Source organism: Nyctereutes procyonoides, unplaced genomic scaffold (genome assembly GCF_905146905.1).
Source record: "Nyctereutes procyonoides isolate TBG_1078 unplaced genomic scaffold, NYPRO_anot_genome, whole genome shotgun sequence".
NCBI classification, from domain to species: Eukaryota; Metazoa; Chordata; class Mammalia; order Carnivora; family Canidae; genus Nyctereutes; species Nyctereutes procyonoides.
The window spans coordinates 1,336,095-1,363,350 of record NW_026575124.1 but is presented as its reverse complement, the minus strand read 5'-3'; the positions used below and the strand labels follow the sequence as shown (position 1 = coordinate 1,363,350).

General features: G+C 43.4%; 1 protein-coding gene across 5 annotated transcripts in view; it reads left to right on the top strand.

The window, feature by feature from the left end:
• Positions 1-6,445: 6,445 nt before the first annotated feature.
• RACGAP1 (Rac GTPase activating protein 1) overlaps positions 6,446-27,256 on the top strand; it is a 28,246-nt gene continuing 7,435 nt past the window's right edge. Inside the window, exons 1-9 of one of the 5 annotated variants that reach the window (XM_055337252.1) lie at positions 6,446-6,478; positions 13,806-13,894; positions 19,673-19,875; positions 20,894-21,030; positions 21,973-22,042; positions 24,136-24,189; positions 24,863-24,943; positions 25,523-25,649; positions 26,808-26,938. In XM_055337252.1, the coding sequence (XP_055193227.1) occupies positions 13,810-13,894; positions 19,673-19,875; positions 20,894-21,030; positions 21,973-22,042; positions 24,136-24,189; positions 24,863-24,943; positions 25,523-25,649; positions 26,808-26,938 (888 nt within the window). In that variant the 5' untranslated portion in view covers positions 6,446-6,478; positions 13,806-13,809. Of the gene's footprint in view, positions 6,586-13,805; positions 13,895-19,672; positions 19,876-20,893; positions 21,031-21,972; positions 22,043-24,135; positions 24,190-24,862; positions 24,944-25,522; positions 25,650-26,807; positions 26,939-27,256 lie in introns of all 5 variants that reach the window. The other 4 variants (XM_055337251.1, XM_055337254.1, XM_055337250.1 and 1 more) reach the window with 4 other exon arrangements.

Here is a 27,256-nt window from a genome sequence, read left to right as displayed (position 1 = left end):
ACAAAAAACAAAAGCCAAGAACTCTGGAAGGGATTCTAATGCACATCAACATCTGAGAATCACTACTATAGAGCAGGAGCTACTGAAGGTCAGGCATGTTGTCAGAGATGGGACAAAGTGGGGCTGAATGAGCTGTGGTCTCCGTTTTTTTAAAGAGACTGGAATCTAGGGGAGCCACGTTCAGCACAGTAACTACACCCTTCCTGTAAGCAAAGCTCCTGGGTGCTTGGGAGAGGCACTGGTGTGTTTCTGAAGGGGCCTTCGTTCTATTATACTCTGATTTAGTTCAATACTTTATTCATTGTGATTCCTAGGCATGAAGTGGGGAAACTATGGATTGGGGGGAGATTTTTGTTTTTGTTTTGATGAGAGGGAGAAGCATCATCAGAAGAAAGTGACAAAAGAAAGAGAGAGGAGCACAGGGAGACATAAAAATAGTAACGGATACTTATGGAGCCCTAAGCATGTGCCAGGCAGTGTGCTGAGTGTTCTGCAAACACTGGTTCATTGAATCCTTCCAACAGCCCTTCACATTATCATTCCCATCCCCATATAATAGGGAAATAGAGGCACAGAGAAGTCAAATTGCCCATCACACAGGTCATGGGGATGGAAATAGACTTTGAACCAGGGCCAGTATAACCCCAGAGCTCACCCATTTAACCACTCACTATACTTTGCCATTTCTTTTAGGGAAATAGGAAGAAGTAGGGCTGACAGGGCGCCTGGGTGGCTCAGTCAGCTCAGGTCATGCTCTCTGGGTCCTGGGATAGGTGGGGCTCCCCACCTATGGGAGAGTCTAGTCTCACCTAGTGGAGAGTCTGCTTCTCCTTCTGCCCCTCCTCCCACCCTCACCCCTACATTCTCTCTCTCTCATTCTCAAATAAATAAAAAAAATTTTTCAAATAAATAAAATCCTAAAACAGACAAAAAAAGGAGTAAGGCCTGTCCTTTGCTCGGAAACCTTCAGTGGCTCACTAGGGCCTTGAGAATCACATCGAACTTACTTGGCCGGGTATTCAAGGTCCCTCACACTCTGAAGCCAAAATTGTTTCCAGTCTTACCCCGACTCACCAAGCAGGAACCTTGCCCACTGGATCGCCTTCTCTGTTTTCTCTTGACACTTCCTACTCCCACCCCTGGGATCCCGTCCTGCCTGCACAGCTGGGCTCACACGCCTCCTCCTCCAGGCCGACTTTCCTGCGGGTCAGCCCGAAGGGGGGGGCTGGCTCTCCCTGCCCCCCGAACACAGTCCCCACCTCTGCACTCTGCGCCCCTCGCACCCCCACCGCGCTGCCCGGAACGCAGACGCGCTCCAAACCTCTGGGTTCTCGGACGGAGGGAGGCAGGGGGCGAGACCTCTAGGGACGCAGGGCGGGCGGGGAGCGCGGGAGGCGAGCCCGGGGTGGGGGGCCTACACGGATCGCGGCGGCACCGGGTCTCCCTCGCCGCGCCGCGGGGACCCGCGGGGACACTTCCTCTGTCGCGACTCCCGGGCAGGCTGCCGGGCCCGGCGGGGCGGGGCGCGGGGGCGGCGGGGCGCGGGCCGCTCCGGCGGTCACCCGCGTCCTCCTCATTAGCATAAATCCCATTAGCGGCTCCCGGCGCCAGGCGGCTCGGGCGGCGGGGGACGGGGACAGGGGGAGCGGGCAGGGGGGAGGGGGAGGGGATGGGAGGATGGGGAAGGGTGATGGAGGGATGGGGAAGGGGGACGAGGAGAGGGGGAGGGGGACTAGGAGAGGGGGAGGGGGACGGGGGAAGGGTGAGGGGGATGGGGAAGGGGGACGAGGAGAGGGGGAGAGGGACGGGGGAGGGTGAGGGGGGTGGGAGATGGGGAGGGGGGAAGGGAGGATGGGGAAGGGGGATGGAGGGATGGGGGAGGGGGATGAGAAGGGGGACGGGGGAGGGTGAGGGGGGTGGGAGATGGGGAGGGGGGAAGGGAGGATGGGGAAGGGGGATGGAGGGATGGGGGAGGGGGATGAGAAGGGGGACGGGGGAGGGTGAGGGGGTGGGGGAGGGGGGAAGATGAGGGGAGATGGGGAGGGGAAGGATGGGAGGGAGGGGGCAGGCTCAGGTGACCCGACTGGGGGGGGGCGGGGAGACGGGAGGAGGATGGGGGAGGGGGTGGGGGATGGGGGTGGGAGATGGGGAGGATGGGGAAGGGGGAGGATGGGAGGGGGGAGAGGGAGGGGGCAGGCTCAGGTGACCCGGCTGCGGGGGGGGGGGGCGAGGGGGGCGCCCGGGGGGCTCCTGAGTCCTCCGACAACGGTGCATTAGGAGGCAGAGGCCCTTTTACAGCCATTACCTCGCTGGCGTCGCCGGGGCACCGGCGCGTGAGACTGGAGGAGCAGGAGGGGAAATAACAAGCCCAGATCTCGCCTCCAATAAGTGGCGGAGCCGGGAATCAAACCCCTGCTTTCTGGCACCAGCTTTCAGGGTTTTCCCTAAACAGGTGCAGCTCCAGGATGCCGCCCTCACCGGAGAGCTGTGGTTTGGGAAGAAAGGCGTCAACCCCCACCGCCACCCTCGCTCACACACACACACCTTTACCTTTCCTGTGCCTCTTCTCACGGGGCTTGTGCAGCAGGAAAGGGGCTTGGGTGGACACGGAGAGGTGTGGTGGCGCCTTGGGTGGAGGGCGGTGAGGCTGGTGGACAGTGACTCGGCCTTCAGGGCCACCACCAGCCCGCTGCAAAAGCAAGAGACCATAGGAGTAAATGAGAGGAGTGCCCACTCTCGTTTGCTGGGGGATCATACTTTAGTAGGGAAGATAAGGCTATTTCCTGAGCACTTACTGCGGGCCAGGATATCTCATTTATTTCTCTCGACAACTCTATGAAGCAGGTACTATTATGATTTCCATTTGTTGATGAGGGAACAAAGGCACAGATGACTTGTGAAAGGCCCTGTGGAAGAACCATAGTACAAATGGGGTGACATGTTGGAGAGGGGCTGGGGACAGGGTGCTAAGGGAGCTTCTAACAAAGGCATGGCTCCAGGCCTCAGAGACCTCCCTGAAACACACAGAAAACTCTTAAGCTGCCCAGGAAGGGTGAGTGGAACTTGGCTAGGGGAAAAGGCAGTTGGGGGGGGGGCGGGGAGGAACTGCAAACAAATGCTAGAAGGGTCAGCAAGTGGATCTCCAGGGGCAAGCCAGGTCAGATGAGGGGAGCCTTGGTAGGGATCTTGGTCTTTCCTGAGGAGGAAGTTGAAATCCTTAATGATTTTAAACAAGACAGAGACATGATTAGAGTTGCGTTTTTAAAAGATCACTCCAGGGGCGCCTGGGTGGTTCAGCGGTTTGGTGCCTGCCTTTGGCCCAGAGCATGATTCGAGTCCCACATCAGGCTCCCTGCATGGAGCCTGCTTCTCCCTCTGCCTATGTCTCTGCCTCTCTCTGTGTCTCTCATGAATAAATAAATAAAATCTTAGAAAAAGGATAAAAGATCACTCCAGGCAGGCTTAAAGAATGTAAGTGGGGTGGGGGGCACCTGGGTGGCTCAGTGGTTCAGGGGCTGCCTTCGGCTCAGGTCATGATCTCTAGAGTCCCAGGATGAATCCCTCATTGGGCTCCCCAGGGGGTCCTGCTTCTTCCTCTGCCTATATCTCTGCCTCTCTGTGTCTCTCACGAATAAATAAATAAAATCTTAAAAAAAAAAAGGTAATGTAAGTGAGGGTTAAACAATTTCATTGGTGGCTACGACTGCTGAAATGGACTAGGGTGATGAAGGTAGGAGGGAGAAGAGTGTGCACACAAGGGATACTTAAGAGTTGCACTCAGTGGGATCCCTGGGTGGCGCAGCGGTTTGGCGCCTGCCTTTGGCCCAGGCGCGATCCTGGAGACCCGGGATCGAATCCCACGTCAGGCTCCCGGTGCATGGAGCCTGCTTCTCCCTCTGCCTGTGTCTCTGCCTCTCTCTCTCTCTCTCTCTCTCTGTATGACTATCGTAAATAAAAAAAAAAATTAAAAAAGAAAAAAGAGTTGCACTCAGTAACTGGGCAAGAGGTGAAAGGGAGAGGAAGAAAGCTGAGTCATTTCACACCCTCTTCCCTCTTTCCAATCATTAGGTCCAATCATTTAATAAATGCACTTCGTTGCATGAATATCTTTCCCATCTGCCCCTCCTTATCATCCCTCCTGCCACTGGCCTAATTTGGCTCATGTCTTTTTTTTTTTTCCCCTAATGGCACAAGAAGAGTCTTTTTACTTTCAGATTTTTCCCTCTTAGGCAATCCTCCATGCCAGCTGAGCATATGACCCATGTAAAATGCAAACCTAGTCAAAGTCTGACTAAATCCCATTGTCTTGTCATGTGTCTGTTATAGGACAAGTCAAATTCCTTCCTGGTCTAGTCTCTACATACTTTACCAGCTGCAGCTGCCTCTTTTCCTCCTCAAGCCAAAGCTGCCTAAGAAGGCCTCATACCCACTGAACCCCCAATGTCACCTGAGTGTTAAGGTAAATGTTCCTTCATAGCCCTAAACCTTCATAAATTGTTTGCTTGTGTATTTATTAAATATACACATGACTCATTCCTGAGAGGTCACAGGATCCTCCCATTGCTAGGAATGTGCCACCCCCTTGTATCTGGTAAATTCCTATTCACATTTCAAGTCCTAGCTCAGACATCAAGTCTCTAGGCTTTTCGAACACTTCCACTCCCCAGATAGGATTACTTGCTTCTTCATCTGTACTTCTAACTCACTTTACACATATTGTGTCCTCATACTTACTGTAGGATAGGGGTCTAAGGAGGCACAGACCAATGAAACAATGAGTGCTCCTGACCTTAAAGGGTTGTGGGAAAGGATAAAGTGGTATAATAATGTAGAGTTAATATTTACTTTCTTTTTATTTTCCCTAATAATATTAATAACAGGGCAGCCCGGGTGGCTCAGTGGTTTAGCACCGCCTTCAGCCCAGGGCGTGATCCGGGAGACCCCGGATTGTGTCCCACGTCAGGCTCCCTGCATGGAGCCTGCTTCTCCCTCTGCCTGTGTCTCTGCCTCTCTCTCTCTCTCTCTCTCTCTCTCTGTTTCTGTCTCTCATGAATAAATAAATACAATCTTTAAAAAAATAATATTAATAACAATATGTATTACAGCTTCTATAAAGTGTAAACTTGAATAGTGTTCCAGACACAGTTTGCTCTGGGAATAAACCTGTGACACAGGGATAGTACTATTATTTCTGTTTTATAGTTGGAGAACACGAAGTACAAGAAGGGTTACAAAGTGATAATACAAGTGGTTCAGTGGTGTGCCTGCTGCGCAAAAGAGCTCCAATGGTATTTGTTTAAATGGAGTCAAGTTTTCTGGTTATGAAACCTGTGACCTTTCCTTTAAAACACGCTGCTTCCTGTATGCCTTGGCCAGTATTTTTTAAAATTGCGGGTAGCCACTCATTATTCAGTAATGAATTCAAAGACATAGAGAGGACTGATAACGAGGTGGGGGTGGGGGAGACTAGAGAAGTTCAGTACATCGCATTGTAGAAGGATGAGCGGAATTCTGTGACACTTGGCTGTAATGTCAAACGGATTTCTCACTGTGAATCTGCGCGACGACTTAAGAAAGCTCTGTGCTTAGCACAATGCCAAGTGCTAAGTGAACATTTATTAAACAGAATCATAGCACTTTTATTTTGCATTTATTCCTCCCCCCACCCCCCCCAGCTGTCTCCTCCATTCTTGGCTACTGGAAAGCAGAGATCGTATCATCTGTATTTTTCTGATACCTAGTAGACCACTTGTTACGAATTTAGGCCTCCCAATAAATGCGTGTCAAATAAAAACCTGGAGGAATGCATCCGTGAATGAAGGCATTATATAGCTCAATAAATATGGTTACAAATGACTGCTGTTCTATCACCTTCCGGAATTCTTCCTATTGAACAGCGAGACCTGACACTGTTCAATTGACAGTTTCCAAAAGCCCTCTTTTCCTGCCTGGGGGAAACAGCAAGGCCGAGCATAATCCGCACTCAAGAAGCATCATTTGCCCTTATTTTTATTTATTTAGCTTATTTATTCATGAGAGACACAGAGACGGAGAGAGAGGCAGAGACACAAGCTGGCGCCACGCAGGGAGCCCGCCGTGGGACTCGATCCTGCGTCTCCAGGATCACGCCCTTGGCCGAAGGCGGCACCAAACCGCTGGGCCACCCGGCCGGCCCCTCATTTGCCCTTAGTCAACATGGTACCCTGAACGGCTTCAGGAAGGGGATCCGGGCTGGGGGGGAGACCCTAAAAACAAACAACGCCCCCGCCCATCTGTCAACCTTAGTCAAAATGGCTGCCTTTGGCGTCGTCTCGTCAGCACGCGCATGCGCAGTGCTGGCCTTTCCCCTCCCCACTCGGGGGCGCTGGTGCGTGCGTCGCTGCGTCGAGGGCCAGCGCGGGAGGAATAAATTTCTCTGTGATTGGTTGGTGCAGGATTTCAAACCCGAGCCGGAGGCGCGGTGCGGCTCCGCCGTTGGGTGAGGCGCGGAGGGGAGCGAGTGGAAGGCGGCCCAGGTCGGCCCGGGTCGGGCCGGGTCGGGGCGGGCGCACCCGGCTAGGTGGGCGCCGGGGGCTGCGAGAGCAGGTGCGTCCGGCTCCGGGCTTGCGGTAGGAGGGGGAGTGTCCCGGGGGCTGAGCCGGGGCCGCGGCGGGTTCAGGAGGGGACCGGCGTCGGCAGCCCGCCCCCGGGGCTCCCCGCGGAGGGCTTCTCTCTCCTCGCAGTGTTTTGCGGGCAGCCGGGGGCATCTTTTTGGGGCGGGGGCTCGAGCAGGGCAGGACCCACCCCCGGAGAGGGGAGTCTCACTGGAGAACGAGGCCGGGAGCGGGTGGGGGTAACACCCCCATTCTCTTGGGCGGAAGCCAGGGCTTGGGGGCAGGGGGGAGGCCTGGTGTGTGTTTGGGAGGCCGGGGCGGCTTGAAGTGGAGCCTCTCCCTGTGGGCTGTGCGTGTCCAGGTGCGCTGGCCGAGGCCGCGGCTTCCCGCCCGCCCCATCCTAATTCTTAGCTTTAGGAACAGCGCTGGGCCTTAACTTGTACGGTTCCACGTAGGTGTCTCTCTTCATTGGATTTTCGCTCGCAGCCCGAGGGAGTGTCTAGCAACGTAGGGTGGGTGAGAAGATAAGCCTCCCCCCCCCCTTTTTTTTTTTTAAGAATTGTCATTATCATTCTCTTGAATGTGTAGGGTGAGCTTTTCGAGTTACTGAAAGGGTTTAGAGAAGGCGCCTTTCCTGTAGCTTAAGTATTCAACAGGTACTCAGTGCATAAGTGTAAGTACAAGACAGTCTTCTTCTTCTTCTTTTTTTTTTTTAAGATTTTATTTATTTATTCATGAGAGACACAGGCCGAGGGAGAAGCAGGCTCCATGCAGGGACCCCGACGTGGGACTGGATCCAGAGTCTCCAGGATCACGCCCTGGAATGAAGGCGGTGCTAAACCGCTGAGCCACCCAGGCTGCCCGCAAGACAGTCTCTAGCTTTCAAAGAGCTGGCGCTTTGTTCGGGCCAATAGAGCTTAAGACTTAACACTGGTGAATCTAGTAGGCCTCTGCGCTGTTGAGTATACCGTACAGTAGTACAGCCCTTTTAGATAATATTTTGGCAACGTTTATCAAGAGCTGGAAGAGGTTTTTACCCTGCAATATAGTAATCCCAGCCTTGGAAAACTGTTCTAGGGAATCCAGCCACCTAAAGAGAAGAAAAACAAAACAAAACTGTTCACAGTGATGTTCATTCATTCATTCAGGGAATGTCTATTAATCATTTGCCAAATGTCAGGCACTATTCAGGGTACTAGGGGCTCAGCAATGAACAAAACAGACAAAAATCAGTGGCTTCTTGGAACTTAAACTGTTGAGGAGGCAGAGCATAAAATAAGTTGTTTTTTTTTTTTTTAAGATTTTATTTATTTATTCATGGGCGACACACAGAGAGGCAGAGACACAGGCAGAGGGAGAAGCAGGCTCCATTCAGGGAGCTCAATGTGGAACTCCATCCGGAGACTCCAGGATCACGCCCAGTCCAGGATCACGCCCTGGGCCAAAGGCAGGCGCTAAACCACTGAGCCACCCGGCGATCCCCAGCAAATAAGTTAATATATAAATATGTTAGATGGAGATAAGTACTTTGGAGGAAAATAAAGCAGAGAAGTGTTAGGGTTAAAGGCTGCAATTGAAAAGTGGGTAGTTAGGAAAGACCTCACTGTGAAAATGACATTTGAATATATCCCTGAAGGAGATGAGGGAGTGACCATGCAGGAGATCCCATGTAAATGTAACTGGAAAACTGGAAATTCCATACATATCCAAAGAACAGAATGGTCAAGTTAATCCACTTTTTGTAACTTAATGGAAACATGATAGAGAAAAGCAAAACACAAAATTATATCTATGATTGCAATATTGTGAGATATGAATATATAATGGGCAAAGTTTAGATAAGGAGATGCAGGTAATTAGAGTGATGAGGTTTTAGTTTCACTATTAAAAAACATTGATTTTTTTGAACTTAGAAAATTCAGAGTGTGAAGCAGTGCCCTATCTCTGTCAAATGAGTGCTATTGACAATAGAGGTAATTTTGACTGAAACTGTTAGGGAATGCTTTAGTGAATTGGGAAGACACTAGACCTTGAGGAACGGAACACTGAAGAATGGGAAGAATTCACAGAATAAGAAGGAAAAAGAACTTTACTAAGTATACTAAGCTAGTGATAATTTTCTGAGACATAATAATCAGCTCGTCTCTTGGTAGTCTTCATTCACGTTGGACTGAGAACATTCTGTTTACTCTTTCTGCAGTTCATTTGTTCATAAGAACATTTGGTTTCAAGATAATCCTTCTGTCTGCCAGTTGTGTAGAAGCTTCTGACACAGTGAAGCAGAGGCTGGACTTTCGGGAAAAAGAATTGCTCTGAAATACTTTCATATGAAAGAATCTTGTAGTATTGAGACTGTCTTAGGGAATGGTTTTCTTTGGCAGTGGAAAACCTGTATTGCTGAATTCTTGGGAATCTCCAGATTTAGTTTGTGAGAATGTTTTTCATTAAAACTGTTACCTGAAAAACTCAGGCAACCTTCCATTGCTTTGTCTTACAATATTTAGTTAGCACCCTTGGTGCATCTAAAACGTGATGTATGGGTCTCTTAATAATGTTGTTTCTAGGAGGAAGAAGAGGATAGAGACTTTTCCCAGGATACTCTGCAGTTAAGATCTGTAATAGTCTGTTATTCTGAAGGACGATGTCTGTCTCTTGGCTGGGTGATTGGAATTAAATTGGGGACTCAAAGCAATCACATCAAGCTGAGACTCTTTCCTGGTGATGTGAAATTGCTCCCTCAGGGATACTCACAGATTGGGAATCTGTAACATAGTGACTTCTCCACCTCTGGGGCTTCTCATCAATAACAGCTGAGATTCTCTAACACCTTTTTGTTTAAAGTGCTCCGCAAACTGATTTCCTTGCTACACGCAGATCATTTCAGCTTTCCCAAAAGACAGCCGCCTCTGTAGTGAAAAGTGACAGCTGTTTTACAGCTGCAAAGCAATGTACTACAATATGACTTTGTTTTTGTTTCCTTTCACATTAGTGTATCTCCTAGCTATTGAGCTACATAATAAAGGGGGAGAAATAAAGGAGTATTCATGTGGGTGGAAAATGTGACCCAACAGAAAAATTAAGACCATTTTTAATTGACATTGAATAGGATGAGTAAATTTTAGCTGTTTGAGTTACAATTTGGCTGAGATATCAGAGTTAGTACTGATGCGGAAAGATATTTTTGTCATCTATAAATAATTCCTGAATGTCACTTCTATAGAACATTAATAAAAATACATAGTCCCTGGCATATAAAGAGAAGAGGATTATATTTTCCTAGTGCCGTTTTTGGATTACCCTAAGTAAACCTGTGTTAGAGGAAAAGCTATTCTCGGATGCTACAAGCCTTGTGTAAGACAGCCTGCCAAAGAGCCTAGACCTGGTCAAATTTTGCTATCTTCTCCATTCTTCTTGGTCTGGATTCCAGCTATGATTTGGTAATCACGTGGTAGGATGTAAATAATAACCATCAGACCAAAACAAAAAACAAAAAAAAAAAGTCATACCCACTTTTAATAGTAAGGTTCGATTTTTACATTATAAAACTTATACATACATGAATCGATGATACTCTGTGAGGTAAATGGGCCAGGTGTTATTGTTCCCCCTTATAAATGAGTCTCAGAATTTGACTTATCCCAGGTTATACTAGCAAATAGAAGAACTCAAACTTTATTCCAGGGCTTCTGTCCAAACCACCCCTTTTTAAAACTGTTGATTCAGTTTTCATCAGTATTATACATTGATGTTCAGATGGAATGGAAATTCTTTTGACCATAGGATCATGGGTGTGTGTATGTATTCTCTGATTTCATTCATTTATTTATTTAATAAACTACGCCCAACATGGGGCTCCCACTCATGACCCCCGAGATCAAGAGTAGCATGTTCTATTGACTGAGCCAGCCAGACACCCCATCAAATATTTATTTTTAAATACCAAGTGTTACTTGGTTTCAATAGTGCCAAAGGTAAGGTTCCCGCTCTCATGTATAGTCTACTTGGGATATAGGATAGAAATGTGGTAAAGTTAGAGTGCAAGGTTTATGTGTCTGAGTGCCAGCTGAGCAGAGCAGTGGGGGAAAGGCCAGTTGAAGTGAGTGATGACAGCCTGCCAGCAATTAGGGGATGGTTAGAAAACATGAGAGAAAAATCCCATGGGTAATCATACTTGTCTGAAAGGGAGTAACTTAAGGTGATTCTGAGGTTTGAAACGGAGTGAATGATAAGGAAATCAAAATTGGGAGTCAATAGGGTAAGTCAGTTGGTAGAGTAGTTGCTAATATATAATGGGGAAGGCTAGAACAAAATCACAGAATCCTGCTTCACCTCCAGGTCACCCCAAGCAAACCGAGAACTATAGGACTGGGTTAGGAGAGAGGCCAAAGAGGAATGGGTGATCATCTGGAAAGCTGTAATGACTAACATGGCATAGTTTGATAAGTTCTTTAAGAGATTGGAGGATTGAATTTCAGGGAATCTCTGGTGTTGAGAGGGAAGAATAGAAAAAAAAAATCCATAAACCCTTCATAAAACTCTAAATCTGGAGACTCTGATGGTCTGACAGTTAAGGTTTACTTACCTCTGTTTTATAACAGAGCACTGGGAGTTCAGTTAAGCAACTGTCTCCTGGGGACCAGGCATCATATTTGAAGCATAATGTAGTAGATGGAGATAGTTGTATGTGATAACTGTTACTACGATGAGGAGATGTCCCCAGGTAGGTTCTCTGTGTCTTTAGTCTTTTTAGGAATCTGGTTGTTTTCAAGAGCCAACTCTCCCCCCGCCCCCCCCCCCCCAACCCTCACTCTAGGGAATGGTATGCACAAGACACAGGCAAGAAGAATAATGGGCTAGAGGAACTTGAGAAAATGTGAGGATTTCTTTTAAAGGGGACAAAGGATGAGGTTGTATTGTCATTTAAAACAACAATCCTCCTGATTTTTTTTTTTTAACAACCAGTTTTTAATACTCTAGTTGCACTGTGCAATCTTCCTTTTCTGCATTCTTGGGCAGTTAGAGGTTTTCCTATGTACTGAATTCACTGCCTTACAGTCTCAGAATATATAGGTGAGTGCTGAGATAATGGAAATCAGTGCCCTACATTAAAACTGATCAGTCTCTTCCCATTTTTACTGGAGCCAAAGGAGATCATCATTTAAATAAACTACTGAATGCCCTGCTCCTGCCCCGTAGCATTTGGGTATATATTGCCTGTTTTGTCATACTGTTAAACCCATGGGCATCTCCATGACTTCTAGATCTCTTCCTGTCCATTTTAATGCTATTCTTTTAGTTTTGTTCTTAGTTTAGAGAAAGATCTTTGTAATAAATTTGTTAGTCTGGTTGCTTAGCAGCTTGCTGTGATTATGTAGCTTGGAACAGATACATTGCCATTTGAAATCTTGGTTTCCCCGCCCTGATTCAGGTGTATGTTGCCTCCAAGCTTGAAATTGAAAGCTTTTTGGCTATTAGACCAATCATCATTTGAGTACAAATGAATAACTCTGTAGCATTTAGTAGAAAATATCTTTATGTTTATATATTCCTTTGTGGTTTTTTTTTCCCCCTGTACTGCCCTCATAGCTTCTGGTACAATCTTCTAAACGTTGTAAAATAACTAAACCTTCATAAAAGAGTTCTTAAAATTTAATTTAGATGCATGAACTAAGGACCTGGACTAGAATGTTGAAGGAGGACTTGGAGAAACAGAAGAATCCAATGGTGGGGAAAAAAAAAAAAAAAAGAATCCAATGGTGTTTCTAAAGACATTCAGTTTTCAAATGAAATTTATTTTTTATTTCATTTCCTTGATAATTTTTTCCTTGATAATTTTTATTTTTTATTTTTATTTTTATTTTATTTTTTTATTTATGATAGTCCCACAGAGAGAGAGAGAGAGAGAGGCAGAGACACAGGCAGAGGGAGAATCAGGCTTCATGCACCGGGAGCCCGATGTGGGATTCGATCCCGGGTCTCCAGGATCGCGCCCTGGGCCAAAGGCAGGCGCCAAACCGCTGCGCCACCCAGGGATCCCCTTGATAATTTTTATTTTTTTTAATTTTTTAATTTTTTTTTAATTTTTTATTTTTTTCCTTGATAATTTTTATACTGTCCAGTTGATGTCTTCTTTTTCTTGACTGTTAAATGAAGATCTTATTTCCTAAAAGTGTTTCCAGTTAAAGTCCATTCAGAATAGAACTGTCTGTAAGGACACCATTTTTTTTTTTTAAAGATTTTATTTATTTATTCATGAGAGAGAGAGGCAGAGACAGGCAGAGGAAGAAGCAGGTTCCCTGCAAGGAGCCTGATGCGGGACTCGATCCTGGACCCTGGGATCACGCCCTGGGCCAAAGGCAGATGCTCAACCACTGAGCCACCCAGGCATCCCAAGGACACCGTTTTTAATGTAATATCAGCAGGTCTTTGGGGGGAAATATGAAGCCTGAAATTCACTATATAGAACACAGTAGGAAATGATTTTTTTCCTTTGCCCTTCTAACTGTGAAGGTGGTGTATTGTCTCCTTGGTGCCAGAATGTGGTACAACATAATCCTTTGCCTATACTTAGTATAAATTTATTAGACATAGTCCCTGCACACAGTCCAGCAGAGAGCCCTGCATTACAGAAATAATTCTTGTGCTGCTGAGCTGGCGATTTCCTCACTTAATCACTTGTGTGACGTCATCTGTGCCGTTGGTAGGAAATGTGCTGACCATGTCCTGCGTTTTAAAAGGCAGTTGCAATAGGGTTACTAGCTAAAAATGAAATTAAAAATAAACCTTTTAAGTTACGTTGAAGGGCTTCAAAGTCCAGAAGGATTAAAGTGGCAAAAGCGTTATATTAATCAATAGACTAAGAACCACATTTTATAGTTGGTTACCTAGTAATCAACTCACATGCTTGTCCCTAATTGCTTTCCTTGCAGCTCCAGAGTGATTGCAGAGTGGAGGAAAAGAAGTAGGCAGGAAGGGGTGTTATATTTGGAGGTCTGAAATGCTTTTCTGATTTTCAAATGAGTGTTAAACATTCCGACTTTGTTTTTATAATAAAGATTATACAAGACCGATTGTTGGCTTGAGATCCTTATAATGATAGCTACAAATGGAAGAGTCCAGATGTTAGTCACTGATGGCTGTATTGGATTGCTACTGAATCTTTTGTCTGGGGGAGAAGGCTGGACCCCTAATGTATATTTGATTTCTTGGCAGAAAGATGGATACGACGATGCTGAATTTGCGGAATCTGTTTGAGCAGCTTGTACGCCGGGTGGAGCTTCTCAGTGAAGGAAATGAACTCCGTAAGTCATCCTGAGCTGGCCTGTGTGAAGAGAAAAAACAGATTTCAGATTTTGGTTTTCTACAAAGCTGAAGTGTGTTCCAGTCTTAAAATTGTTTTTCATTGGGGCTTTCTAAAAAGAATGTGATAATCACTTATCCATGATCAAAGCTTAATGGACACTCATTCTAACTGGTCACTTTTTTCCTATAGTTCTTAAATGGGTTTGCCCAGATTTCTTTCATTATCAAGATTCTCTTTCCCTTGAATACTTGGTATTAGTTGCCAATATCACTTTCATACTATGAACTGAGTAAAATCTGAAGTTCTGAGGATGTTGCTTCTTTCTTTAGAGTAGTAGTTGTCTGCATTTTTTTTCCTGGGCTTTCCCTCTGTGCTATAAAATATTTTCAGTTGAGAAGAAAAATGTCAAAATTTCATTTTGAAGAAGGGACTATTCATCTGCCTTCATCTGTGTCATATTTGATTCTTAGAAAGGGTTGAAATTGGGTAGATAGAAAGCTAGGGAGGAAAAGGAGGTGGTGATAGAACAGTGGTCTGGGAGGTAGATTAGTGAGAAAAGAGGTGGGGCTGATGGCCCTGACTTACGTGATCTAAGGGAATTATTTTTTTAAGAGATTTTATTTATTTTTTTCATGAGAGACACAGACACACACACACACAGACACAGGCAGAGGGAGAAGCAGGCTCCATGCAGGGAGCCTGACGTGGGACTTGATCCTGGGACTCCAGGATCATGCCCTGGGCTGAAGACAGGCGCTTAACCACTGAGCCACCCAGGCTGCCCAGGGAATTATTTTTTATCAGCTTTTCTTTGGGTTGCCATTCTCTTCTATTTCAGATTTTCATTAATATCTAATTTAGTAAGCATTGCTCTTAAGTCAGCCTCATTGGCATAAAAGTAATGTAAGAACTGCATCTTCAACTTTTATTTTTTAGTTTTTTAGATCTTCACAGTACTTAGCATGGTGTCTTATGCCATTCAGCATTTTCTTTAATTTGATGTTTTTAATAGCTCTTATCCACTTATAGGCCTTTAAAACAATATTCTATTTTTTCTCTCAGTAGTTGTTGCATGGCCCTATCATCCGATACCAGCTCAGTTACCATGATGGCATACTAATTAGGTTTCTCTTTGAGGTCACATCATCTCAGAAGATGGATTACTTTGGAACCCAGTGGGGAAGAGTATTGAATAAGAGATCTTAAAATTCACGCTCATTCAGCAAATATTTAGTGAGAACCTAAAACAGCTTCTAGCACATGTTGAGTTGAGGGAAAGGAATGACTGACTAAATGGCTTTTTGGACAAAAGTAGGGTTTGAGTATAGCTGTAGATGTAGGGTAAGGTCCCAACAGACACAGGTGAGAGAGGGCAGTTAGGATGGAGGGAAGCGGGTGTGGGGCTTGAGGGGAGTAGGAGTAGGGGGAGTGGCATAATCAGCAGAGCTTTTGGAAGATGACCCTGGCAGAGGTGGAGTATGAGAGACTAATGAGGATGTGGTTGCCATAGGTCAGGGAAGAGTCAGAAGGAGCCCTACCTAACTCGAATGGTGTTTGTGTAGATGGAAATAAGGAAAAATGGAATAGAAGAGACTGTGATTAATAAGATCTCTAGGAGGAGACGGCCAATAGGATATGGGGGCAGAGGGAGGAATCTGAGGTTTGGAGTCTAAATAACTAGTGCAGGCTTTTAACTTATTTCTGTATCTGTTTCTCCATCTGTAAAATAAGAATTCAAATGTCTTTATCTTCTTTGTGGGAGTGCTGTGAGCATTTGGGGATAAAACGAGATACTAGTTGTGAAAATACTTTGGAAGTAATTATGCCAAAAAAAAGATACTTATTTTTTACAGGTATCCTTGTTTTATAAACACATTCCTATCTTCCCATTGATTTCTGTTATAAAATAGTGGTATGTTTTGCCTCCCTCTCTAAATTCCTGACTTGGAATGTTGGCTTTTGAGGAAATAGAGTGGCTTTGTGTTTTCCAGACTTCTAGAGTCTTCTTTCTGCAACCATCTCAGTCTCTGTCCTCTTCTTTGATTCTAGGAATTCCTCCTATGGTTAAGTATCCTGACTCCTTGTTCTTGTCTTTCATCAGTCACTTCATTCTTCTCTCTCCTTTTTATATAGGTTTGTTGTTGTTTTTAGCGAAGTCTAAGGTTCCTGCAAGATCAGAGTGAAGGTTAATATTCAAATAAAATGACTTTTAATAACCTAGTTATCTTTGATTTCCCCAGTCTACATTGTTTCTCTCTCTCTCTCTCTCTCTCTCTCTCTCTCTCTCTCTCTCTCTCTCTTTTTAGGAGATTTTATTTATTCATGAGAGACAGAGAGAGAGACAGAGACACAGGCAGGGGGAGAAGCAGGCTTCCCTATGGGGAGCCCGATGCAGGATTCGATCCCAGGACTTTGGGATCACGACCCGAGCCAAAGGCAGACACTCAGCTACTGAGCCACCCAGGTGCCCCTTTATCTCCTGTTTTTATTTTATCATGAGATGCCCGAACTTTTTTTATGTTGTTGGTGTGTAAATTGGGAATAAATATAACTGTATCAGGTACCTGTTGTGTGCCAACACAATGCTAGGTTTGTTATGCTATATACAGTAGGTGAAAACTACAGTGTATATGACATGGTAGTCTTCATGGAAGATTATGGTATTTAAGTTTCAGAGATAGGTTTCTTATGAAACAGAAGATAATACAAGTGTCAAAATACATGCTCTTGGGAAGTATAGAAAAATGTAATGTGGAACAAACAGATTAGGAAAGGATTCATAGAACAGATGGGACTAGAAGAATGGATACATAAAGAAGAGTGTAGGTAGAGCATTCTGTTTGGAGTACACAGCTTGGTCACAAGGGAGAAGGCAGAAATAAGCATGGGTCTGTTCTGGGAGCAGGGACCAGAAAGGGTATTGTGTAGTGGTGGGAGGGAGGTAAGTTTGAATAGACTGGTGAGGTGGACTTGGATGCCTGGAGTTTAAATTTGATCTGAACTGCAATTCTTCATTTATTTGTGCAATGAATATTTAAGTGCCTACTGTGTGCTACAAGGTACTGGAGATAAGAGACACTGCCCCCTTGCCCTTAAGAAGCTTAGAGAATGGTGGGGAAGACAAAGGGAAGCAGAGGCTGTGCAAAGGCCCAAGGAGGAGTGAGCTGAGAAAGCAAGATCTCTGGGACGGTTTTAATCTATTTGCTGAGCTGTGAACCAAATCTTGGGGTTTTTTTGTTTTGTTTCTAACGAATCAGAGATTATCCCCAATTTGTTTTAAGGAAATTTCCCTTATCTCTCTTTTGATAGATGCATTTCATAGTTTAATATATACATAACTTTTTAAAGGAGATAATTTGAATTTAATAAATCTTTTGAATGTGTACTTCATGACAGGGGCTAGTACCAAATTGGAATTGTGATTCACAAACTGACCCAAAAAGTGTGATGCATACTGATCTCCAGTATCAGAATTTTTCTTGGTCTGTCATCTAACGTGCCATTTTGACCCATTCTGGCAAACTTATTTCTTAACAGATTTATACATAAGTAAATAGTTCTGGTTAACATCTTAGCAGATGTTCTGGTTTTGGTCTAACATAAACTAAGTTGAACTAGTAATTGAATCATTCATACTATTAAAATAGGAATTCTTTTCTGGAAATGAACTGATACTCTCTTTGGTTTGAGTTCCATGGTCCAATTCAGCTAGACCTATAACATATGCCAATTAACAATGGATAGGGATTAAAACCCAAATTTAATAAGGCTTATCAAGAAGGAGTGTCCTAAAGAGCAAAATTAGGTCCACTGGAAATCTTTTCATTCTCAAAATTGTTTTTCAGTTCAGTAAATATTTGAGTGTGTGTGCAGTACTATATTCAGAAACATTTAATTGACCACAGTGTGGAGCTAGAAAGTTTTTAGATGTGTAGTTGAAAAGTATATTTCTTGGGTGGGGGTGACTGGGTGACGGGCACTGAGGTGGGCAATTGACGGGATGAGCACGGGGTGTTATTCTATATGTTGGCAAATTGAACACCAATAAAAAAAAATGAAAAGTATATTTCTTCTTTATTTTTATGAAATTGAAGTACTATTCATACATTAGAAAAGTATCCAAATCGTAAGTGCAGTACTTGACAAATTGCCAGAGTGAACATGGCTAAGAACCAGCTCTTTATAAAAATTTTTTTTATTAATCTACGTTGTTGAAATAGTTAAATTTGCAAAAAGATATATTGTTTTCTTTCTTTTTTTTTTTTTTTAAGATTTTATTTATTCATTCATGAGAGACACACACAGAAAGAGGCAGAGGCACAGGCAGAGAGAGAAGCAGGCCCCATGCAGGGAACCCGATGTGGGATTCCAGGATCACGCCCTGGGCGGAAGGCGGCGCTAAACTGCTGAGCCACCCGGGCTGCCCTGTTTTCTTTTTCTTTAAGAAGGAAAAAATTTAGTTATTTATTCTAAACTGTTAACAAAACCAACATACTCTCTAAAGCTATTTGAATTGTAGTTATATCTATATAACTATATCTATATCTATCTTTGATACTTTTATTGTCTAAGATAACTAGATCCTAGTATTCTGCTTAAAACTGGTCATTTGTTACAAACTGAAGTGTCCTTATGTGTAAGACTTGCTTTCTCTAGATTGAATTCCCATCCTAATTTGTAAGTTTGAAATTATTAAGTCAAATTATTAAGACTGCTTAAAAAGGACACTATGTTCATTGTTTCTATGCTCTTAGGTTAAATTCAAATAGGAAAAGTGCCCTTACTACCCAAGAATCTGCTAGCTTTGTGTGCCTATGGCCTAGTTTCAGCCGTAAACTGGGTTAGTTTGGCCAGGTGCAGATGTACACCTTGGGAACTTCCATCATGGTAGTGGTAGGGAGCGATGCATAGAAATTGATGGAGGGTAACTAGAAAATAGGAAGGCAGTGTGGAACAGTCTTTGCCAATAGCAGGTGGCAAACATGAATGCCACCAGGGTTATCGTGCTTTGAGGCACCGTCTTGGAAGTGATGCTCTCTGCAGACATGTGGAAAGAGTCCACATTCCACCAACAGTGACTCACCCAAAGTTAGTATGAATCTGTTCTTCCTGTGTCTTTCCCACTAAAATGTTTATCCACCCTTCAGGGCAGTGTTAAACGGCACAAGCAAATTGGCTTTTTACTTTCAAATCAATATTTGTATAATTATATAGTTGAATGGAATTGCAGGCCTAGATGACTATAATATTAATCTACATCTATTGGAGCATACTACAACAGTTATATTTGAATTTGCTGTTTAACGTCTCTCTGGCGCAGCAATGTGTGACTCTAAAGGAGGCTGTTTTTGTTTTATAGCTGTAACTGTCTTGGTGCGTGACAGCTGCCCCAAAGGTATCCCCCTTTGATTGCCTTCTGCTCAGGAGCTTTCAGTATTGATAGTACATCTGGAGCCAGGTGACTAATGAGTTACTTACTCCATAGCAGATGCCACTGGCTAAGCCAAAGTAAGTGGCCTATCGAAACAGGAATTGCTCTCCACAAAGCTGTCATGTAGGGTGATGAACATATATCCAAGATCTGCTCCTGGTTTTTTTCTTTTCTTTTTTTTTCTTTTTTTTTTTTTTGCTCCTGGTTATTTTCAGCTGGCTTTGCCTATAGTTTCACTGGTCCCTTAATTATGTATTTGGAGGAAAACTAACTAGAGGACTCAGTCATTAGAACGTTTGTAATATGTTTGGTGCTCAAATTATTGAAGTTTCCCACTTTCCTTAGAATTCATCCAGTTGGCAAAGGATTTTGAGGATTTCCGTAAAAAGTGTCAGAGAACAGACCACGAGCTGGGGAAGTACAAGGATCTTTTGATGAAAGCAGAGACTGAGCGTAGTGCTCTGGATGTTAAGCTGAAGCATGCACGCAATCAGGTGGATGTCGAGATCAAACGGAGACAGCGAGCTGAGGCTGACTGTGAAAAGCTGGTGTGTATTGTTCTCTATGCCAGAACTATGGCAGTGGGGGGAGGGGGCAGCATCATCTGGTCATGTTTCCATCTGCCAGTTATACTCAGTTTCCTCTTCCACATTAAAGAACTAAAAGTAATCTATCCGTTGACAACTTGACCTTGACTGGAGCTGAAATTGCAGCATAGGAATCCTGTTCTTCATAGACTGAAATTAAAATATTTTTTCTCTTTTAGACTTGAAACTATAACTTCATAGATTTCAGATGAGAATTTAAAGAATTAAAATTAGGCAGGGGATTCCTAGCATGTTGATCTGTCATAAGATGTTGATGTCTCATGCCACCTAGAGTATCCTCATCCTTTTGTCAATAGCTAGTACTTTGTTATTGATAACAGGCAAGACAACTCTAAGGTTTTCCATCATTACTGCCCCTGGTTCAGGGGAAGGGGCTAGATGTAATCTGCCAGTTGAGCAATGTGACTAAGGTAGAACACTATCATTTTGATGTTCCAGGGTGGGTCATGGTACAAAAGAAAGCCTGTATGAGGAGGCACTAATCCATCTTGGTACAGTGTTAAATGCCTCAGTAAGCTCAAATTGACTGGTTCCAGTGTGTCACAGCTTTGTATCCATTTCAATGCATTTTGCTCCACTATTTAGAAAGGTGGGTGGCTGCTTTGATCCATAGAGGAAGCCAATAATTGTCCTGATAAAATGACACTAAATTGTTTTTGCTATGTGAAATCTATTTTGGGACTCTCATTTTGCAATACTGTCTTGAATTAGCAGCTTGACCCAAAAGTCTTGTAGCAGAAAGCCCACTATTCTAGATGGAGTTCATTTTACCAGTCAGAAATCAGAGACGCAATCTGGGCTTGATGTGAATTAATATGCTATTGGTGTAGCAGGCTTCCTGAAGGCTCATTTGCATAATGCTGTATTTTAATGTCTTCTGGTGTGCCCGTCCCATAAATTTGAGGTGAAGCTTTCTCCCCTGGTTAGTTAGGATGTTTTACTCTGCTTTGGTCTGCAGGAAAGACAGATTCAGCTGATTCGAGAGATGCTCATGTGTGACACATCTGGCAGCATTCAACTAAGCGAGGAGCAAAAATCAGCTCTGGCTTTTCTCAACAGAGGCCAACCATCCAGTGGCAATGCTGGGAACAAAAGGTGGGGAAACTGCATCTGTTGTTATCTGATCATGAGCAATGCAGCTGTCGGAAGTTCTTGTTATCTGAACTCTTAAATATACTGCTTCTGGAATGTGTGCTGAATAAAGCAGAAAAAGACTTTGGAGGAAGGGCGAGTGGGAAATAAAGGCACAAGGGCCTCCCACTTCCTTTTATCTTATTTTGTTTTTGATCTTTCCTTGGGATGTTGTTTCACCATGGGTAAAATTTTGATGTTGGTGCTAAATTGCACATCAATAACTAATTCCACTCATTGCTCAGAAACCTAAAGGTGAAAGTGGCAGTTCAGCAGTACTTTGAATGTTTACTCTCCAGAGAGCTCTTGTAGCTCTTCTGGTTTAGAAGGCCTGTGAGCCCAGACCAGACAATAATTTTGGTTTCACTGCATCACTATTTAAAATAGTCTCAACCAGGCTTTGAATTTAACACCCCCGATACAATACGTAGGGAAAGGTCAGCACTCTTAGAGCTATTTATTTTGTTGCCTGGTTGTTTTATGGGGAATCTTTATAACTAAAAAGATATATGGGCTTAATTTCTTCAAAAGCTAATGCTGGGTGATACTCTTTCTTATAGAAAGCAACCACAATTGGGATCAGATTAAACTTCACTCTTCTGCCTATGAATTTTTAGTAGCCTGTTCCGCAGGAGTAGCACCCATGCTCCTGACTGTAACTTTCAACTGATGTTGCGAGGTCTTTGCCAAAAAAGCAGGTGTGCTGCATGTGTTTTCGTGCATGCACAGACACACTCTCCCACAGAAACCAGCACAACTAGGCTTTGAACTTGTAGTTGTCTCCATAGGAAGGCACTGCTATGAAATTGCTGATTTTACTTGACCCCTGTGACTTGTTCTGAGTGTTCATGCATTTTACTTTCCAGAGTCTTCTGTATCTAATACTGTATTGTTTCACTCATTTAGATTGTCAACTATTGACGAATCTGGTTCCATTTTATCTGATATCAGTTTTGACAAGACTGACGAATCGCTGGTAATAAATGTTTGATCTCTGAAAAGTGTCTATTTTTCTTACCCCTGCTCCCTCGGGAATCTCCTTTCTGTCCTCTCTTCTGATATTCCTTTATTACTGTTGTAGTAATTGATGTGTTATAGATACTGAGCTAGCATTTTGTTTTATTAATTTCAAGGTTCTTATTTATTTATTTGAGAGAGAGAGAGAGAGAAAGAGTGTACAGCTGTGGGGGTGAGGGAGAGAGAGTCTTTAAGCATATTCCACACTGAGTGTAGAGCCCAACGCAGCGGGGCTCAATCTCACAACCCTGAGATCATGGCCCGAGACCAGGAGTCAGACGCATAACCAACTGCACCACTCAGGCGCCCCTGAGCTAGCATTTTAAAATAAAAATCCACATAAGCTATAAGAGACTGGCTTATATATTTAGTTTCTGAAAGTGAGAATATAGAATTCAGGATTTGGCATGAGGTTAAATTTATTTAACGGATCTGTGAGCTACATGTACTAATTGACTGTATCTTCTTGGCTTATTAAACAGCCACAGCTAGCAAAACAACAACAACAACAACAAAATTAGCAAGATTCTACCCAGGCAGGGCTTATTTGCTGCTCTTGGAGAGAATAGACTTGTGCCTTATTTCAGAGTTAGTTCGGTTCTTGAGAAAACTTAGTCATACTTCACAATTTAGAAGGAAACCAGTGCCTTGGAACTTCAGCCAGAAAAATGCCAAAGTTTCTAGGGACTCTAATGCTTTGTTCAATAATGGTTAATAGGTCTGAACTCTTGTACCCTACCTTTGTGGGGCAGCACCCTTTTCTTAACTTACAATGATTTCTGCATAAAAGGTCATCTCTGATATTTCAATCTTTGATGTTCAGGATACTGGTGGTTTGTTGGTTTGTGTATCTTTCCTATTTTACTGGCTGAAAGCTAGCAAACAAAACAAAAAATCAGGAGGTAATTCCTGGTTGGTTTTCTGATAGTGTGAAACAAGTGACAACTACTTGTTAAATGGGCTAGGAGCATTACATCCCAAATCAGTGTTTGGGGAAATCATTGCCATTTTATAGATATAAATAGTAGGTATCACCTTTTTGAAATATAGAATGATATGAATAGGTTTGGGATATATAGTAAAACTAGAACCTATTAATAACTGATTTGGGAGCTAGACCTATTTATGGTATATCTGTTATAATCCAAACTGAATCAGATAATCAGTAGCTAAATTAAATTACTTGACCAGGAATTGGAGAGTTTAGATTTCATTTAGCTAAGCTACCATTTGCTCTCTACTACTGTTTCTGGGTTTTGTGTTTTCTGAGATTATCAGGAGTAAGTCATAGGTGGTTCCTAAAAGTGAATGTAAATGGTTAAAATAAGGGAAGTGAAACTAGACCACGGTAAAAAAATTCTTCAGTGGTGAATGTCTTTGTTGGGGCCCAAGGAAGAGGGATGTTTGAGAAATGTAAAGCCTGAACTAGAACTTGTTAAGTGGCTACATTGTACAGAACGTCTGGTTAGATGATAGCAATCCCTTAAGAGCAAGAAGGACATGTAACCTGATCAGTATAGTGCCTGAGCTTCTGTGAGTTCTACAACTAATTACAGAAATAGTCAGAAATAAAGGGCCAAGCACTGGAGATAATCACGACAGAAGTTGATTCTTTAACCTTTTCTTGCCTCTGTGGTATTGACTCCTGACTCTATTATAATAGCTTCAATTTTGGAGAGAAAGCAAGTTAACTCACCATGGCTCTATAGCTATAGCACTTGAGACCTTCCCCTTTCCCTCTCCCCAAATTGTCAGGCAGTCTGTCTCAAAAAGCTTTTTGAGGGGCGCCTGAGTGGCTCAGCAGTTGAGCGTCTGCCTTCAGCTTAGGGCATGATCCTGGGGTCCTGGGATCGAGTCCCACATCAGGCTCTCTGTGGGGAGCCTCCTTCTCCCTCTACCTGTGTCTCTACCTCTCTCTCTCTATTTCCCATGAATAAATAAATAAATTCTTAAAAAAAAAAAAGCCTTTCAAGTTTTCTGTAAATTTATTTGCACAGAGTTTAGGGGAGGCCTAACCACAGAGAGAAACTAATGCAGTGTAATTGTCAACAGGATTGGGATTCTTCCTTGGTAAAGACTTTCAAACTAAAGAAGAGAGAAAAGAGGGTACGTATGGTTTTATTTAGTTTTTGCTGCTGTTTTTACAAAATTACAATAAAGGAATTTTCTCTAGAAGTTTTTCCATGATACAGCATTCCTGACATATGTTGCTCTAATCATTTTTAAACACCTATTACAAATGAATTCATCCTGGGGGCAGTATTGCCAATCCTCAAGGTAGTAACTCAGGACAGAATCTTGTCCTATTTCACTGTTCTGGCTGCCTCAGTTCATTCATATATTGGAAAAGGATTTACTTAAGTTTGTTTTGAGTTGTCATAGGAATTTTTACGCAGGACTTTTGTACTCTAATATAATTTTCAGATGAAGTACGTGTATAATGAGATATGCAGAGCTCTGTCTGTGTGTGCTTGTTTAGGGTACTTACTATGTTTCCAAAGACTTCATGTCTTTTGATAGGATTACAGCTCTACTTTTTCTGGTGCTGTCATCTAAATTTTTCCAAAGCTTGGTTGTTTCTTCCAGGGCACTGAGGGCATTTTTGTGTTGGTACAACTTAAGCTTTCTGTGGAAATAGAATGAGAGAGAGCACATTGTTATTTACCATAGCCCTGGTACCTAGGACTTGCACCCAAGGTGTCTAATGGAATAATGTTATCTTCTGTGCTTCAGGTCTTCTATTTGGCACTAAACTAATTGGTCTTTGTCTCCTTTCCAGCGCTCTAGTAGCCGACAGTTCATTGATGGTCCCCCTGGACCTGTAAAGAAGACTCGTTCCATTGGCTCCACAGTAGACCAGGTAAGAATAGTCAGGCCAAGAGAAATGTGGTTGTGAACACATTAGAGATTAGTGGCCCCAAGCACTAAGAATCCTGAGTCAAGGGGCACCTGGGTGGCTCAGTCTGTTAAACATATGATCCTTGGGGTCCTGGAATCAAGCCCCACGTTGGGCTCCCTGCTCAGTGAGGAGTCTCCTTGTCCCTTTCCCTCCCCTTCTGCTCCTGACCCTGCTTGTGCTCTCTCTGTCTCTCTCTCAAATAAATAAATAGAATCCTGAATCAACGCTGTAATGTTATTTTGAGAGAGAGATTTGGTGAGTTTTTCTGTGTAATAATAGGATCCTTATCATCCACATGAATGGAATCACTCTGAGTAAACAACTGTTGGTTTTGTATTTGATTCTATGTAGTTGCTTATGTGTATGCCTCTGTGACCTATATTTCTGTTCTAAAGTACAAGGTTTCAACTGAGTGTTTTGAGCTAGGGCCTTAAGTCCTGGCCAAGATTTAGGAGTTTTCAACCACTCCAAAACACTGTATAGTGGAGAGGAAATGAGATTCACATGTTTGTTCTTCCCTCATTTCTACTTTTGTTTCAGGGGAATGAATCTATAGTTGCAAAAACTACGGTGACTGTTCCCAATGATGGCGGGCCCATTGAAGCTGTGTCCACAATTGAGACTGTACCATATTGGACGAGAAGCCGAAGGAAAACAGGTCCATTGGGTTTGTAACTAAATTGCCTGTGTAAAACAACTAGTAAAATTGGGGGAGACTTGGTTTTTTAAGAACCTTTTGAGGCAGGAAGTAGATGTTATGGGTGGTTTCTTAACTGCTGCTTACTGAAGGCCAGGACACTGTCATACTCTACCTTTAGATTGCTAGCCTGCCCTATGCCACTCACATGTAACTCATTGTTGTTGTTGCTGTTGTTTTTTTCCTACAGATTATTTAAGAGTGAGAGTGGGGGGAGGGGCAGAGGGTGAGAATCTTCAAGCAGACTCCATGAGCATGGAGCCCACATGGGACTCGATTCCATGACTCATGAGACCCTGACCTGAGCCAAAATCAAGAGTCAGATACTCAACCTATTGAGCCAGCCAGGTGCCCTATAATTTGTTATTCTTTTTTTTTTTTTAATTTTTTTTATTGGAGTTCAATTTGCCAACATATAGCATAACACCCAGTGCTCATCCTGCCAAGTGCCCCCCTCAGTGCCCATCACCCAGTCACCCCAACCCCCCGCCCACCTCTCGTTCCACTACCCCTTGTTCATTTCCCAGAGTTAGGTGTCTCTCATGTTTTGTCATCCTCACTGATATTTTTACTCATTTTCTCTCCTTTCCCTTTATTCCCTTTCACTAATTTTTGTATTCCCCAAATGAACATAATGTTTGTCCTTTTCCGATTGACTTATTTCACTCAGCATAATACCCTCCAGGTCCATCCACGTCGAAGCAAATAGTGGGTATTTGTCATTTCTAATGGCTGAGGAATATTCCATTGTATACATAGACCACATCTTCTTTATCCATTCATCTTTCAATGGACACCAAGGCTCCTTCCACAGTTTGGCTATTGTGGACATTGCTGCTAGAAACATCGGGGTGCAGGTGTCACGGTGTTTCACTGCATCTGTATCTTTGGGATAAATCCCCAGCAGTGCAATTGCTGGGTTTTAGGGCAGATCTATTTTTAACTCTTTGAGGAACCTCCACACAGTTTTCCAGGTAACTTGTTATTCTTGAGATGATTTTTCTGCATAGCGATTGTAGTCACTTCTGATTATGGTTACAAATTACTGGTCATCTACCAGTTATATTAAACTTGGGGTTAAAATTCAGAAGGAACAAAGTATTAAGCTTAAAGTTGCTTGTTTTCTAGGTACTTTACAGCCTTGGAACAGTGACTCTACCTTGAGCAGCAGGCAGCTAGAGCCAAGAACTGAGACAGACAACTCTGGCACCCCGCAGAATAATGGAGGGATGCGCCTGCATGACTTCGTCTCTAAGACGGTAAATCTGTGATCACTTTGTTCTTTTGGGCACGCTTAAGTTTTTGATTGTGAAAGTAAAATATACTAGGAACAAATTTAAATAACTTAATATTAGAAAGTTAAATGTCAGATCTCCTTCTTTCAATTCCACTCTTCAGGGTTCACTATCAGTTACAGAAGATGTCTATCTTTCCATTTTGTGAGGAATATTAAATTAAAACAAGCCAACTTTTCAGAAGCAATTGTTGGTACTTTTTAGTGATGCACATTTACAGTGTATGCTTGAATATAGCACGTTTTTCCTTTGTCCCATTGGATTTCCTCATCAAAACCTAAG